An 18,236-nucleotide genomic window follows, 5' to 3' on the forward strand; every position below is an offset into this window, starting at 1 on the left:
TAAAATGTAAATGTTTTACATACAGAGCTCATATTACTGTATGAATTATAAAAATAATCATATTGATGTTACAAATGTATCATTTGTACATTTCTTTATAAAAAAATGTAGTTATTTGTTAGATTTAACTGTGTGACTTATTTCTCTGAGTGAGGCAGATATGCACTGAGTGCACAAAACATTAAGAACACCTGCTCTTTCCATGACATACAGTGCATTTGGAAAGTATTCAGACCCCTTGACTTTTTCCACATTTTGCTACATTACAGCTTTATTCCAAAATTGATTCAATTGTTTTTTCCCCTGATCAATGTATACACAATATCCCACCCATGATGACGAAGCAAAAAATGTTTTTTGAAAATGTATTAAAAATAAAAAACAGAAATACCTTATTTACATAAGTATTCACACCCTTTGTTATGAGACTCGAAATTGAGCTCAGGTGCATCCGTTTTCCATTGATCATCCTTGAAATTCTTCTACAACTTAATTTGAGTCCACTTGTGGCAAATTCAATTACATTATTTGGAAAGGCACACCTGTCTATATAAGGTCCCACAGCGGACAGTGCATGTCAGAGCAAAAACCAAGTCATGAAGTCGAAGGAGTTGTCTGTAGCGCTCAGAGACAGGATAATGTCGAGACACAGACCGGGGGAAGGGTACCAAAAAAGAGCTGCAGGATTGAAGGTCCCCAAGAACACAATGGCCTCCATCATTCTTAAATGGAAGAAGTTAGGAACCACCAAGACTCTTCCGAGAGCTGGCCACCCGGCCAAACTGAGCAATCGGGGGAGAAGAGCCTTGGTCAGAGAGGTGACCAAGAGCCAGATGGTCACACAGACAGAGCTCTAGAGTTCCTCTGTGGAGGTGGGAGAACCTTCCAGAAGAACAACCGTCTCTGCAGCACTCCACCAATCAGGCCTTTATGGTAGAGTGGCGAGACGGAAGTCACTCCTCAAGTTGTAGAAACATAGCAAAGGGGCTGAATACTTATGTAGATAAGGTATTTCCGTTTTTGCTTTGTCATTATGGGGTATTATGTGTAGATTGGTGAGGAAAAAATGTATTTAATCCATTTTAGAATAAGGCTGTAACGTAACAAAATGTGGAAAAATTCAAGGGGTCTGAATACTTTCCGAAGGCACTGTAGTCTGACCAGGTGAATCTGGGTGAAAGATATGATCCCTTATTGATGTCACCTTTTAAATCCACTTCATTCAGTGTAGACGAAGGGGGGAGGGCAGGTTAAAGAAGGATTTTTAATCCTTGAGAAAATTGAGACATGGCTTGTGTAGGTGTGCCGTTCAGAGGGTGAATGGGCAAGACAAAAGATTTAAGTTCTTTTGAGGAGGTATGGTAGTACGTGCCAGCTGCACTTGTTTAAGTGTGTCAAGAACTGCAACGCTGCTGGGGTTTTCACACTCAATAGTTTCCCATGTGTTTCAAGAATGCTCCACCACCCAAAGGACATCAAGCCAACTTGAAACAACTGTGGGAAGCATTGGAGTCAACATGGGCCAGCATCCCTGTGGAATCCTTTCAACACCTTGTAGAGTCCATGCCCTAATGAATTGAGGCTGTTATGAGGGCAAAACGGGGTGCAAATCAATATTAGGAAAGAGTTACTAATGTTTTATACACTGAGTGTATAGCATTTTGCAAAGAAACATGATTATTTGTCTATGTGAAATGAAACCATCAAGTGATAGATTTTATACAAATACGTCTGTAATTGAACAACCCCATGATCAGATAGTGAAAAACACACCGATCTATTTCATAATTCCTTTAACCAATAACAGCTAATTTACCAACATTTCAGAAAATTGATATATAGCGTTGTTGTTTCCCCGTCTGTTGTGGAAACAGAGTAGACTACACAACAAAACACAACTTTCCCGTAATCCACTCATTACCTAATTGAGTTTGGAAGTTTGCAACACTTAATGTAAGTACACTTCTTCTTTTAGTAGGCTAACATGTTGCAGAAGTCACAGCAGTTTTGGAAATGGGTTATCTCTGTCTGGATGTCTGATTAAGAGGCCTCACTGCCCATTAAATGCACAGCAGTCAGGACTTACAATTACTTACAATGTGCCCTGTGCTGTTCCCTCACACGTCCCTCAGTTCAGTGGTTCTGAGGTCCTGAGTTTAGCTTAAGTCCAGATTCCACAGCCCAGAGAGGAGTGCAGGAGAGAGAGGGCTTTGCATGGGCAGACTGGTCTCCAAGCATTCCACTGTGATTGGGGAGACAGCATGGAGTCAAAGGTCAAACTAGAACGGCAACCTGGATGACTCAAGTTGGAACACTTCCCCACTGACCAGTGACCAGATGAGTAATCTACACTGAGTGCCCACTGTCTCTACCTCTCAATCAATCAATCAATCAATCAATCAATCAATCAATCAAATGTATTTAGAAAACCCTTTTTACCTTCTCTCTCCGTCGATGACTGATTCCAAACACTGTGATTCCAAACACTCAATACCTCATCACAACACTTCGTCTTCTCAGATTTGCCTTAACCTCTTGGAACTCCCCATCCCGGATCCGGGATCGTGACTAAAGCCTCAGGCTCATTAGCATAACGCAATGTTAACGATTGTTAACGAATAAAATGAAAATAATGCATCTGCTCTCAAGCTTAGCCTTTTCTTAACAACACTGTCATCTCAGATTTTCAAAATATGCTTTTGAACCATAGAAATTGACTAATTTGTGTAAGAGTATGCAAAGCTAGCATAGCATTTTGAGTAGCATTTAGCACGCAACATTTTCACAAAAACCAGATAACCAAATAAATAAAATCATTTACCTTTGAAGAGCTTCTGATGTTTTCAATGAGGAGACTCTCAGTTACATACCAAATGCGCAGTTTTTCCTGAAAGCGTCTGTGTGTAGGAGAAATCGTTCCGTTTTCTACATTGCGTCTGGCTACCGAAACGAACCGAAAATTCAGTCACCTACAACGTAAAACTTTTTCCGGATTAACTACATAATATCGACCGAAACATGGCAAACGTTGTTTGGAATCAATCCTCAAGGTGTTTTTTTCACATATCTCTTCATTGATATGCAGTTCGTGGAAGCTTGCTTTCCTCTCTGTATCCCATGGAAAAATACTGGCAGCTGTCTTTTGCGCACCAATTTCGGCGCAGGACACCGGGCGGACACCTGGTAAATGTGGTCTCTTATGGTCAATCTTCCAATGATCTGCCTACAAATACGTCACAATGCTGCAGACACCTTGGGGAAACGGACAGAAAGGGCAGGCTCATTCCTCTCGCATTCACGGCCATATAAGGAGACAATGGAAAACAGAGCCTCAAAAATCCTGCTAATTTCCTGGATGCCGTCTCATCTTGGTTTTGCCTGAAGCTCACGTTCTAGGGCACGCACAGAAAATATCTTGGTAGTTCTGGACACGTCAGAGTGTTTTCTTTCGAAAGCTATCAATTATATGCATAGTCGAGCATCTTTTTGTGACAAAATATCTTGTTTAAAACGGGAACGTTTTTCATCCAAAAATGAAATAGCGCCCCCAGAGCATCAACAGGTTAAAAGCTAGACTGTGAGATTAATTTATGCCACCATTAGCTGCAGATCCTAAATTTAGACGTATCATTTAACTACACAAATCTGTATGGATGCTACTGCTTGGTTCAACCACAATTCAGGTGTCCTCATTCCTGAGCTTCTGACTATGACCTGCAAAGATACACTCTTGATAGTGAGGAGGGGAGAACATGGGAAGGAACAGGCTCTTCCTTCCCCTGTTACTCATCCTCCAGGGTGACAGTTGACAGAGGTGCTTATCTCCCCTGCAGTCCCATTTATGCAGTCCCTTCTCCCTTCCTTCTCCTGTCATTGCTGAAGAATGCTTGATAACACCCCTGCCCCACTCTCTCTCTTTCGCTCTATCACAGCCGTTCTCACAAACACACAAGCACGAACAAACGTGCTCCCACACACACGAATGAACAAACAAATGTGCACAGACACATATGCACACACTTCCCAGTAGCCATTTCTCCAATGGCCTTTTAAACAGGTTATCTACACTGACACACTATCTTTCCTCTGACCCCGTCAGTGTGAGTGACAACATTCACTTTGCCCTCATTCATCCTTTCTATCTCTCTCTCTTCTAGCACTCACTCTATGAAACATGATTATTATAGTAACACTTATTGTATTGCCAATCCCTCTTAAAAGGTTATAGTTCAACCCTGTAAATCATAATAATGACAAACGGTGCAGATTATTGATCAGCCAAGTCAATTTATTCTGTTCCTCCTTTATTAATGTCTGGTCAAACAAAATATTAACACGATACAAACCTTAACAATTGAGCCGACATGCACAGCGTTCACCGTGAATATGATCTCCGCGAATGTAGGTAAAATTCATTAATTAAAAACTGCAAAGTTGGCTTCCAGCACGCTGCGCTGGGAATTGAATCCTGGACGAAATACTTATACAGACCATTATAGTCCAATTGTCCTGGACATTCTCTTAACCTGGACATTATGCGCATCATGTACATGCTCTAATCATCTGAGAATATAAATGTAACGGAGTCGGCATGGTCAACAACTATCAGCACTGTATAGGCTACTGCACATCACATCCATACTACATAATCAGCTACACCGAGCAAAGGCCATTCATATACAGTCACAGTATTCCTTATTTTATGTTTATAAAATGTGAAGTGTAGTCAACACAATGGCTAGTTTGACTAAAGAGTTTACCCATGGGTTTTCTCAACAAACCAACTTACAACCTACAGATATAGGATCTTAATTTGATCACCCTGTTCTTGCAGGACAGTTCATGCACAGCAGGAAATGCAAACGTATAGTGTATTCAAGGTTTAAAAAGGCTTCTAAAGTTTGTAATGTGTACTTGAAAATTTGACTTGACTTGCCCTAACAAAAAATGTATCACCCCCTACAAAAATGTCCATTAATTATAATCCACACAATAATTCACTTTTCCTGTTAATGCAGGATTATTTTCCCACTGTAGGAATATTGTCAAATTAAGATCCTGCATCTGTAGCAACATGTTCCAGGTCCCAGCCAGAGTTACAGCTCTGGCCAAGACACTGACTCTCTACCTCTCGTAGAACAGCAGGTGGCCTATAGTCAGCATGAGGCTGTGATGTCCACTGTGATGGACTTTCTTCTCTATGTTGGAGATCTCTATATTGAGGGATCTCTATGTTATGTTACAGTTTAGAGATATCTATGTTAAATATCTATATACTTTATTGTGGGATCTCTTTGATAACTTAAGGCTATAGGCAGTTCTATGTTCTAGGTAGGCTTCATGGTTCCGTGGTGGGGAGCTATTGGATCTAGGTTGGACCTGTGGTTTTAGGTTGGCCCATTCATGGATCTAAGTTGGCCCTCATGGTTCTAAGTTGGCCCTTGTGGTTCTCTGCTGAGGAACTGCTGTATCTCTTGGTCCAGCTCCTGGTTACGTCTCTGGGCCTCGTCTCGGCTGTGTTCCGCGTTCCTCAGCCGGATCTCCAGAGCGGACACACAGCGCTTCTCTGCGTCCAGGGCTGACTGCAGTTCTGCTACTGTGGCACTCAGCTCTTTGTTCCTCTGCTGCAGGCTGCATGAGAGGGGAGATATTATTTATGAATGCAGAGTAAAGTATGTATTGGTCAGTGTGTGTGTGTGCGTGTGCGTGTGTGCGTGTGTGTGTGTGTGTGTGTGTGTGTGTGTGTGTGTGTGTGTGTGTGTGTGTGTGTGCATTTATGTAATAATCTTACTTGTGTTGACATTTTGTCCTTTCCAATAAAATAGTGTCTGCGTCTCAAATAGCACCCAATTCCCTACAGTACATCATGTAAGGCATAAGGTGCCATTTAGGATGCAGACAGTATTCTTACCCCCATTATACAGACCTAGTACTGAGGTGCTCTGAGTTTCCCTGGCTGTCCTCCTGCCGGTCAGCCTTGCTGTCTGGTTGGAGGGCTGAAGATGGAACCACAGCTGTACTGGCCTCTGTCTTCTTCTCAGGGGTCGTGGACTGAGACTTTTGCTGGGGGTCATTGCTGGGTTTGGAAGAGATGGCTGTGATGTCATCATAGGTGACTGTGATGTCACTTCCTCTCCTGGCCGTCCCTCTGTCCTCCCAGGCCTTTTGGGCGCCTCCGAACAGAGACGTCTTCTGCAGGTCCAGGATCTTAAAGATGTCCTCTGAGAGAGTCCTCTCTCCATTCTCCTCGCTGCTCTCCTGGATGCGGCTCCAGCGGTTCATGGCCTCCAGCTTGCGGGCCCTCCCGCTCCCAGGGACAGGGCAGTTCAATGTAGGCAGGGTCTGGGTGCGTTTGCGGGGGCTTCCAGACAAGGGGTCCAAGTCTGAGGATGAGAAGGGATAGTGGGGCTGCTGGGGGATGGAGGTGGTAACTGGCTCGGCCCCCAGGGTGTCTGTGTCTTCCTCCTCCTCCTCTGGAGACTCTGACTGAAAGCCTTCACACTGCAGGGACATAGAGGATGTGGAATATAGTATAGACCACAAAACTAGAATGAGAGAATATATTTATATTGTTTAGCTTTATGCAATTCTCACTGGTATAATGTATCATAATATATTACTCACATTACCACATTCACAGTATGAAACAATAGGAGAGCTTCTAAGGTTACATCCTAAATTGTGCCCTATTCCCTTTATAGTGCACTACTTTCGATTAGGTCCATATGGGCTATGTTTGAAAATGTTATGTTGTTACCTCAGTAGACTCCCAGCCCACAAAGCTGCGTGGAGCACTGTTCTTCTTGCTCTCACTCTTCTTGCTGGGGGGTGAAGGAGCCACGTCTTTAGATGGAGGAAACAGAGCCTCATGCTGTCTAATCATCACTGTCATCAACTTCTGGATCTGAGGAGTCCCTGGAGAAGACAGACAAGTATACAGTCTGTTAACACACAAACACTTCTGAAAGGTAAACATATAGTGAGGATAAAGAAACCATTTGTTGATATAAAATCAAATCAAGTTGTATTTGTCACATGAGCCGAATACAACAGGTGTAAACCTTAGCGTGAAATGCTTACTTACAAGCCCTTAATCAAACAGTGCATCATGATTTGTATTTATTGTAGGTCAGTAAGGTCAGTTGGTCATGGCATCAAGCCGCAGCAGTATGTGATAAATAAAAGTAGAATAGAACACTACCCTGTTACAGTATGCACTAAGAGGATCCTGACAGTCTGGTCTCACCCGTCATCATAGTGATGGGGTCCTCGATCTGGGGCTTGAGCAGATTGATCCCAATGACCGTGGCCAGGTTTTCAACACTCATCTTGTTCACCTTGGAGTTTTGCTGCACCTCAAATAAGAACCTGCAAAGAGAGGTTATGCAGCAAAGTCAGTCACACCAAAAATATGTACTAATCAAACAACAAATGCTGTATGAGCAAAGCTATAGATTAGATATTACAGTGTAATTATCAAATTGCTTTTAAAATGATTTGCAAGGAGCTTCAAACTACAGGTTCCTTGAATTGTAATTCAATCAATTACCCCCTTATTCCCCTGATCCCTCTGATCTTTGGTTGTGTGACTGTAAGCTCACCTGCACATGTAGCTGAGGAGGTTATAGTTGGGTCTAGGAAGGAGGGTGATCTGCTTCTCCAGTCTTTCACGACCCTGAGCAAAGAGAGAGTTATTAAGGCAAAACATTGATTCAGTTGGCCTACATAGGCTGCGTTTAAACAGGCAGCCCAATTCTGATATATTTTTCACAAATTGGTCAATCAGGTCAATTTCACAAATTTTGACCAATCAGATGAGCTCTGAAAAAGATGTGACCTGAAAAGATATCGTGTGATTGGTCAAATTACCAATTATTGGGAAAAATATATGAATTGGGCTGTCTGTCTAAACGCAGCCATATAGTAATTGTGGCACAGTTGACAGAAATAGAGCTAAATTACAAATTGTACCCCAAAACTTTTTTTATATGAATATTTGGCTAAGGTCTTCGTTGAAAGGAAATCAAAACACTCTGATTCAGTACATACTCATTTTAGAACACTTGACAGAAATAGAGCTAAATGACAAATTGTAGCCAAGAGAAAATGTTTATTTATAAGAATATTGGCTAAAGAATTAGTTGGTATTTATTCCTTTACAAGTTGATAGAAACGGTCCTAAATCACAAATTGTAGTGCAAAGGGTTTATTTATGACAATATTTGCCTAAGGTCTTCATTTAAGTAAATATGAGTTCCTACTGCAGCACTGTTGGGGTCCAGCATGGGGCTGCAGTCTAGGAAGTCTTGGTACTGTGTCCAAGGAACCACTGGCTCAGGCAGATCCCTTAGGTACAACTTCAACAACGACGCTACTGTGTGGACATCTGTGTCACTGCAGGGCACAAAACAGTCAAACAGTGCATCCTGTACACAGACTATACAAGCGCAGCCACACACACTACCGCACATACACATGCATGCACACACACACACAAACATACAGTTGTGCTGAGTGTATTGCTATTTTGTGTTAAATCCAGCTACAAAACAGTTTGTCCCCGTTTTCATTCATTTTGTCAATAGAGAGTTCAGCGTGAGCAGAAGGTTCTTATAAGACTGTTCACTGTGATGTTGACTAACGTTGCACTCCTCTTCTCTGTCAAGTTGGACAGGATGTGGTGTAAGCCACAGAGCACCGAGAGCAGAAGAAGTGTATCAGGCTTCTCTGCACTATCATCCTGCCTGCATCTCTCTCATGTCTCTATGCAACCTTTAGAGACAGTACCCCATCTGCAATGATAATTGGTTCATTTGAGTTTGTATAAAAAGGGTGTAATAGTTATCTGTTTGTATGTTGGGGCCCTAGCTCTGAGGAATTTTACCTTGGGAAGGAAGGTCTCTCTCCGGCATTGAAAGCGTCCCTGAATTGTTTGACGGTGTTGTCTTGTCCCGGTAGTCTAAAGATGCCCTCCTCACTCAGTCCATGTTCTCTGATGAATTCAGCACACTTCTGCACCAGGACGGGCACCATGTGGGGGCCAAACCGCTGCTCATAGGTCACAGTATCACCCAGGCTCTTGCCAAATACCGCTGAGGGGGTAAGAGAGCAGTTAGAGTAAGTCACACATTTTTTGTGGTTGAAATACTATCAGCTTTTATGATGCTGATAAAGATAGCACCTCTATCTAACTGCTTATTTGCATTCTCTCAATCTGGAGAATCAAAAACACAGTTTCTCAAGTTGTGGGTCAAGGCTCGAGACCCACTGGTCTGGTGGGTAGCGGTGGCAGGCTCCTCATGCTTTGCGACCATGTAGGGCTACTGACCCGTGGCTAGAAACATTTGTATGGTTTATGTCATGGGCCCGAAGACAACTCCAAAAAGAGTTCTCGAACCAAAAGTCAAGGAAATAAGTTCCAATGTTACACTAGAGCCCTGCATTTTTCCTGACCATGTGATCCGACCAGGAAAAATATATCCTAGCTATATGTTGTTTTTCCTGGTCAAGTACCTTGGTCAGGGAAATCTCCTGTCTCTAAATATGTTCAGCAAGCTAGCTGTACCTCCACTAGAGGGTGCTCCAACCACCCTGCGCAGTGTGCGGATCCACTCATCCATCTCACTGTGGGAGTTGGCCATGAGAATGTAGGGGCACCGCTCCCGATCACCACTGCTGCCTGGAATTCACAGAGATATAGAGAGGTTATGACCCTCCAACACACTGGGATACATCATACATAGATGGGCCTTTAGAGAGAGAGAGAGTGAGAGATGGTGAGACAGAGGGACAGAGAGAGGGTGAAAGAGAGATAGAGAGATCAAGGGGAAAAGGGAAAGAGAGAGAGAGAGACAGAGCGAAAGAGACCAGAGACAGTCTTCTGCTTACGCGGCATGATCTCAAACAGGAATTTCCCTGGGTCGTCTTGGTTCAGTGGGAGCTCATTTACTTTGCCGAACCTCAGTTGGATCACTCCCTAGGGACAGAGGGGCAGACAGGCACTGACATCTTAGTAAATAACACATATATGCTACAGGAAACACAGGAAATTACTTCAATAAAGATAGAAACATGCTAACTGAATATTGACAGCAGTAGTGTTGTTTGGATGCTTAAAGATCCCTGAGTTTTTCCTAACGATATGACCTGTTCAGAAAACGCCATTAATGGATAGCTAGTGCCCCCTCTCTCACCTGGACACTCCCCTCCTTTTCGTCTTTATGGAAGGTCAGTGTGCTCCCTCTCAGGACAAAGTAACGCAGCTGCCAGTTCTTCACGATGGACCTCTGTTTCCTCAGCCAGCCGGCCTTCAGTGGCCTCTCCATGGAGGTGGTGGTTGAGCCGGGCGAGCCTGACCCAGGGCTGCCCTCTCCAGGCATCACACTCTTAGACCGCGCTGCAGCAGAGTGGGAACAAACAACGTTAAAGACAGTCTTAAGAGACTCTTTACTAAACACAGGCAGGATGTCAACAAGGCTCTCAACATCCGTCAAGTCAGGTCTTCCTCTTTTATTGATTTGAATATGCATCAATCTGACATTTGCACAGTAGATAGAAGTCAGTGTGTGTGGCTGTGTGCAGGGCTGCAGGCTGAAACTTGACAAGTGTATTTTTGTCCTCCTTGTGTGTGGTGGCCTGGCAGGATAAAGCTGCCTCAATCTGACCTGCTATTGTAAATTATAGCTGTGATTGTTCAGTGGATGGAAAATAGCAAACAACAAATACACTGGGCCTTCAACAGTAAAGTGTACTAGAGGAAAGAGCAAATCAGGAACAATAATACAGTATGGTCTCAACTCAGCCTGGTCTCATAGACTAGTCGTAATATAGTACATTTTCAAATGAGTATGATATGTTATGTTTGGTATGGTTACATAGCACAGATGGTTACTGAAGGAGGGTGGTTGGTCAGGGTGGATGGGTAGGCGTATAACCTGAACATCTGGCAAACCAAAAGTTGCTAACGTTAGCCTGCTAGCTTTTGCAAATTCGTAACACATATTATATATAAAATAATATGAATTGTAATTCATAACACATCATACGAAATGGGTGATGAACATCCACAAATTAATACATACCATATGAAACAAGGTTGAGTCATTTGTCCATGTTTGGGTTTCTTTACCCTTTACTAAAAGGCCATCCATTGCTCAGCAACATCCTGAGTGTCTTAGTCGTCTGTGTTTGATATCAGAGGAGAACATGAGAGAGAGAAAAATAATCGTATGAAGAAAGGATGGAAATGGAGGTAAAGTTGTAGGCTACGTGTCACACCAATAACGTTTGCCTGCCAGAGTGCTTTGCGAACCGAGTGCAAACTGATTTTATATTTGAAATCCCACGAAAATGTCAGCAAATTGCTGAAAGATCAGCAGATGAACTGGAGATCCACATTCAGTGGGATGTGTGCGACCCAAAGTCAGTGGGGAATCTTGAGGAACTTCTTTTAAAATGTTTTTTTAATTTTTTTAAATGTATGCTCTTCTGATTTAATTGCTTCCATTTGTGTTGGAAAGCTAAGAGTTAATATTGAAAAGAAAAGAATATCCAATCAGGAATTTGGTGGCCTCTGGGGAGAAAAATCTAGCTAGTTCAGTCAGCCACTGGCTAGGCTTTCAGAAGCTGGAGAGAAGGACTCTGCCATTCAATTGTATTAGACAGTGGAATAAACCAATCACTTGGAAAGGGTGGCGTCGTTTAAAATTTAAAAAAAGGCCTTCTGGAAGGCCTAGACATGTCACTACTGACTGGGAGCCAATAGTGAGCAGTAGCCTAGTTTACCCATGCTTTTGTTTGACAATGGGGTGGCTGTAGCAGGTGTTATCAAGGAGGATGTGTTAGCTAATATGTTGGCATTGCCCTTATCAAGGCTAACTTTCTATGACAAGTTAAATGTTGTGCAGAGGGTGTGGCCAACACCAGCACTGCCCTGATTGGTACAATGTGGAAAGAGCTTTGAAAGGCATTTTTAAGCTAACAATTATGAGCGCTATCCATGGATGACCGGGTGTGAGTAAACCAGGAAACTGTTCTGCTGGGATTGTCTACTCTTCAGAACCTACAACACGTCAACCTGGGCCAGTACTGGTTTCAAAGACCTACCCAGTTTTACGAAGTCAACTCTGCGCCACCAAGACTCAACTTCACACCTGCAAGCTACGGTGAGTTCAAAAACATTTGAGGGCACAAGTGTAGACATTCAGCATAACGAACAGCTGCGTAGAGACTCTTTCTCACAACGATGAAGTCAGGCCGAACAGGGAGATTCTGGCCAAAGTAGGCTACGTGGCACAGGATGGAGAGAGAAAGCGACGGACAGAGTGACACAGACGGTGGCACCATAGGTTGCCGGAGAGATTAGACTGATTGTGATTGAGAGCTACTGCATCATCACTGGATTGGAGAAAGACTCCGAAGGCCCCTACCTAGAAGCCAGACCCTTTGGTCAAAAGGCTCTGTATGAGACACAACACCCTCTGTATGAGACACAACACCCTCTGTATGAGACACAACACCCTCTGTATGAGACACAACACCCTCTGTATGAGACACAACGCCCTCTAGAAAGACGGACACTACCTTTGAGGAACTTGTCAACTAGACAGAGGACCTGCTAGACCCATTGAACCAGAAATAAATGTTCAAATTGTCCATCAAGTCCAGCTGTTTTACGTCAAGTTGAATAATGTTAAATGAGTGAGACTTGATTGAACTGTGCAGCACTCACAGGATTATGAAGTTCCAAATGATCTCAATGACGTTCTGATGAAAAAGTGAACCCTTGTTAAATAAAGGTACATTTAAAAAATTAAAACCCTAGATACCAAGGATGCATCCCAAATGGCACCCTATTCCCTATGGGGCACTACTTTTCACTAGAGCCCTATGGGCCCTGGTCAAAAGTAGCGCACTGAATAGGGTAACAACTTTAGCAGTTCAAATGACAGAACACGCTTGCCCCAGTCAGCTGTGTTACAGTACATTTCAATTCTGTGTATATATTTCATATGCCTAGCTATGGAATGCCATTGACTTTCATACTTTCATAGTGTACTGATGTAAGGAAAAATACAGTAGTGATGTAGAGAAGTACAACAGGCCTTCTCACATGGTCTCTCTCTTTCTCTCTCTCACACACACACACACACACACACACACACACACACTAGTAGTGTGCAGGTCAGCTGTTTGTTCACCCACACCCGCCCGCAATTGCTGATAACCCATCTGCAAACGCCCGACTATAAATGATAAAGTGAAAATCTGAGGCCCACACCTGATCCTAACCCGCTAATATAGAAACTGTTCTGTAGGTCACAGTCAGAGACGGCAGAAACATTTTTGGACAGGGGGTGCAGATTGTTTGTTGTTGCCTGATTTAGATGTGTTTCTGCTTATAATTTCCAACATTTTGTTAGGCTATTTGTTAGTCAATTTGTCTATAATTAGATACATGCAGCTTCTCTTCTGTCATACAGTATGTTTCCCTATAAGTCTGAATAAACACTTGCTCACCAGAATAATTTCATAAATCAGTAGAATAAATTATTCAATATACTAGTTGACATTGGTAACAAAGGTCTTTAGGGAGAAAATGCAAAAAAAATCTGAAAATAATTTCTGTGCAAGATTTCCAAATGACATCAGTTTGACCAGTTGTAAGGAAATAGAAAACTGTGAAATCAACCAACATGTTTCTGATAAGATTTCAGTTCGGCTTGGATGCATATTTTATGTGGTTGAAATACTATCAGCTTTTATGATGCTGATAAAGATAGCACCTCTATCTAACTGCCTATTCACATTCTCTCAAGATGCTGAAAAAAATACATCATATTTCTCCAGTCCTGTTCCAGAGTCCAAAATTAGCCTACATTTGGTGTATCAATTTACAGCAAGAAATGCTTAATTCTGCAGGAGTTAATATTAAGGCTATGTGACAGGTTTTAGACCTACAGTCAGTGTCCAGATTCCAGTTTCCATTTAACACATCTGAACAGTAGGCTACAGTTCCCTTGATGTACCATAAGCCTATTTGAAGTCCCCATCTTGTGACTGTCTCATTTGTGTACCGCCTCATAATCATCACATAAAGACACTGCTATCAACCTCTTTTACCACTTCACCAAATAGTTCCCAAATATTACTTTTCTGGCCTCTGTGGATCAATATGAACCTTTTCTGCCCGCTGGTGTGTAGTCTATTTGACATGTGTACAACTTAGACATACACACTAATGCCAGACAGCCTAAAATAATGAAAGGAAAACCTCAATGTAGCCTATAGATATAAATTGCACAAGAATGATACATTTATGGATTTTTTAAGTTGTAGTTTTCTCTTTATTCAACCCGCCACCCACCCACCCTTCATCACACAATGTTTCATGACCCTAAACCTGCCCACCCCGTAGACATAACCGTGGGGATGGCAGGTTATGAGTCAACCCACACATCACTAACATATACACACACTAATGTATATATGAAATACAATAAAATATCTATGTCCATGTTGTCCATTAATTTATATTGGATAGACCATATGGATAAAGAGAAAATAGCCTAATTAATGAAAAAATTATCTAATCAACAATGACATAATAGGCTATTAACTCTGCAGCTCTTCCAACTATTGACTTTTTTCACAACTTCCAACACAAAGACATAAATGGGTGTCAAAATATAAAGGATATTTCATGCTGAGACCCAACGGAAATACCAAAGGTATTCACTAAGTTGATGGGTTACATGGGTTATATTTAGGATCATGGTTTACAGCTTTGTCATTCATTTTTTAAAATATTAAAATCATTTTATTTTGTTAATTTACAAATTTGACATGTTATGACAATTCCATAAAATCCTATATTGATAAACTTCCAAAGTTACTGGTAATATACACTTCCTTTGCAAGCCTACTCACAGCTACTGTTCTGGCATTTCATCAGCTTCCTGCTGAAAGCACCACAGAGCACAGAGGAAATAAAAAATGTCCTACTGCCACTGGAGTAGCAGAAACCCCCACAGCTCTGACGAAATGAGCTCTCTCAGCCTTATGGAAAAATGTGTAGAATTGCATGAGATTAGCTATAAAACTACACATTCCTCTCTGCCCCATGGCAAAATGTGTAACAGCACATTTTCTTTCAGCCTCATGGAAAAATATGTACAATAGCATGTGAATAGCTATAAAACTGCACATTTTTCTCTTTGGCCCATGCAGGAAATTATCTGCTAATAATGTAATAACTTTATCATTTATAATGTAATAAATTGCCAATAATGTAATAAATATGCGGAATGCATAACGCCTCACACAGAAAGCGCTACAGGTCCTAAATCAGGCACTTGTCATCTCCTGTCTGGCCTACTTCAACTTGCTGTTGGCTGGGCTTATCCAGAATGCTACAGCCCGCCTAGTGTTCAACCTTCCCAAGTTCTCTCGTCACCCCGTACCTCCGCACACTCCACTGGCTTCCAGTCGAAGCTCGTCTCCTCTACAAGACCATGGTGCTTACCTACGGAACAGCAAGAGGAACTGCCTCCGTACCTTCAGGCTATGCTCAAACCTGACACCCCAACCTGAGCACTCTGTTCTGCCTCTGGTCTCTTGGCCCTCACACCCCAGCACCAGCTCAGCTCAGCTCAGCCCAAGCTCTTCTCTGACCTGGCACCCCAATGGTGGAACCAGCTTCCCCCTGAAGCTAGGACAGCAGAGTCCTTGCCCATCCTCTGAAAACATCTGAAACCCTACCTCTTCAAAAGTTTCTTAAATAACCCCACAGCACCCCCAATCGCACCCCCCACCCCACACACAGTTGTGAATTTAAAAAATAAACAATATTACATTACGAAGTGGATAAAACAAAACAAGTTAATCAACAGTGTAATAATTTAAACCAATAATAACCATTCATTAATGGGATGCATATTAAGTGTTACACACTTGAACACTTAATTTGCATCCATTGCCACAACAGACTTGCAAAAGGTGTTACTATTGCACTTCCATTCAAACATCCTGTTTCATTAGAGAGAAAAAACAACAATCATCCATTTGAAGACACACCTTGCAGTCATGTGTAGCCAAATTCTAATGATCACAAAAATATTCAAGAGTTTCAATCCTCCTTATCCTAGAATTGACCAGGCTACTTTGACTTACAGAGTGGAGATCGAACCAGACTCATGTCAGACAGACAGACAGGCAGGCAGACTCACCGATTCACTCACTCACAGACTGATTGACTGATTCACTCACTCACTCACTCACTCACTCACAACCCATAGATGTGGTAAACAGGTCAATCGAACTCGACCAAAACAATGGATTTGCCAAGGAAACGCATGGGGGAAAGATCCGTGGGGGATATATCCAGTCTCCTCATTGCCTCCCAGCCAAATTGGCCAACATTTAGGCTGTTTATATGTGTATTTCACACTATGTTGAGGTAAAAATCGGTGTATAGTGCTTATATGGATGTCAACACCAGCACATGTTTATGTCATCGTTACCAATCAATTGCATTGAACACCACCAATTTCTGTATGCTAGCTATGCTAACCAGTTTATACGAACAGGGGTTAGCATTAGGCAGTCACTGCTTCTAAACCTGAAAAGGGACAAGTTCTACATGTTATAAAGTGAAAACAGCCAAATATATCCAAATCAGACTTAAGTAACCACATCATGACGGCTTTGACGAATATCTATTTTGTTAAATCCGATTTGTTGAATGAGCACCAACTGGTCATTGTCTGCGTTCCATTGACTCCTTTACCACATCTATCGACCCAAAGCCAAAATCAGTTTTTTAGACTACTTTCCTTTATCTGTCTTTACAGTCCTCTTATGACCCTCACATATGGAAATGTTACACGTTTTCTTTTTCAAATAGTACAAGAAGCATTTTAATACAAAGTTGCCTTCATGGCTCCATTTGACATATGTCCTATAGATATGACAACATGTTGGGATTATCTGTAGTATCTAAGTGTGTCGGAATTCAAATGAGAAAAAGATGAGTATGGCCCCTCCAACATTAGTCCACTGGTTTAATTAACTGTCCAGTTATAGTCCCTTATTAATATCAAATAAGGATTCAGGAATGTGGTATGACGTGTAGTCAGTTATTACTGAAGCATGACACTTGATATGCATTAAAAAAGACAGTGAATTTAGTTACTGTATTTTTTTTATAGGATGCTGTTTTAACCCACTTCATAATATCATAATTTACTCAAATGATTTATAACATTATGCTTATTATATGATGCTGAGGTGCACCCAGTATAGCCTACTAAAACTGTATTTTCACTGACTCATGTTGAAGACAACTGCAATATTCCACTGATAGTTATAGCATGAATTAATTTGCATGGTTATGTACTGTACTTCTGTATTCACTTGGACTCATGCACTGTTATAGGTGCACCGCCCCACCTGTAATCAGGTGTACGATCCTGCTGGAAGCCAAGGCCGTGAACCACAAACACTGCTAAACACACTAATTACATTTATTATTAATTATAACCAAGTCTGAGAATAACATTGCCACAGTCAACCTCATGTTACACCCACAGGTCCAGTCTCTTTACCTAGAGGCCTGTTACACACACATTTGTACACTAGTGTACAATGCAACTGATCATAGAACAAACCTACTTACACAAATGCAATGACACCTAAGAATAGCTTTATGTTCAGTTTAACAACCAGTAACTTACCTATTTTGGCTGTTTCAGCTTTGAGGGTGCTGAAGTCCCAGTTCCGAGGTAGCTTGAGAGACATTCTCCCTCCTTCATAGGAAAGGTCAGTGTCTCACTTCACAACACAAACACGTACTCACATACACACAGCACACACACATCCATTAAGGGTTTTTGCTGTAAATCTCCTGTCTGCCAGTCACACTAAAACTGTTCTGTATCTGACTTCCTACTTCCTGTATAGATATTAATCTTTTTTTTTTCTCAAAACGTTAAAACACATTGTTTCTTGTCCCTTTCTACTTCTCTGTAGATACATGTTCTGCTATTCTAATGGTCCACTGTATGTTCTCCTATCTCCATGTAGGTAATAGCATTAGGTGCTCCGTGATGGAAGGTTTCAAATGACCTAAAATTCAAAAGTGTCACTAAACCATTGGTCTCCTTGCGTTCTCTCTCAGGGGAAGTGGGTTCGTTTCATGGTCGCAGTCTCTTCAAACTGTGGCAATGATGCTTACAGGC

The 18,236-nt window shown here is 41.9% G+C and overlaps 1 protein-coding gene across 2 annotated transcripts; it reads right to left on the reverse strand.

The window, feature by feature from the left end:
- Positions 1–4,261: 4,261 nt before the first annotated feature.
- On the reverse strand, positions 4,262–18,188 carry LOC135513900 (rho GTPase-activating protein 25-like). Of its 2 annotated transcripts, XM_064936901.1 has the most exons (12): positions 17,733–18,188; positions 11,082–11,181; positions 10,194–10,396; positions 9,889–9,976; positions 9,566–9,679; positions 8,885–9,092; positions 8,262–8,394; positions 7,602–7,675; positions 7,247–7,368; positions 6,758–6,915; positions 5,927–6,501; positions 4,262–5,631 (listed from the first exon to the last, which is right to left on the reverse strand). In XM_064936901.1, exons 3-12 carry the CDS (start codon positions 10,377–10,379, stop codon positions 5,430–5,432), a joined length of 1,860 nt encoding a protein of 619 aa, XP_064792973.1. In that variant the 5' UTR covers positions 10,380–10,396; positions 11,082–11,181; positions 17,733–18,188; the 3' UTR covers positions 4,262–5,429. The 2 variants fall into 2 exon arrangements, with proteins under 2 accessions (XP_064792973.1, XP_064792972.1); XM_064936900.1 differs by lacking the exon at positions 11,082–11,181.
- Between the last annotated feature and the right edge of the window lie 48 nt (positions 18,189–18,236).

This window comes from Oncorhynchus masou, chromosome 25 (assembly GCF_036934945.1).
Source record: "Oncorhynchus masou masou isolate Uvic2021 chromosome 25, UVic_Omas_1.1, whole genome shotgun sequence".
Lineage (NCBI taxonomy): Eukaryota > Metazoa > Chordata > Actinopteri > Salmoniformes > Salmonidae > Oncorhynchus > Oncorhynchus masou.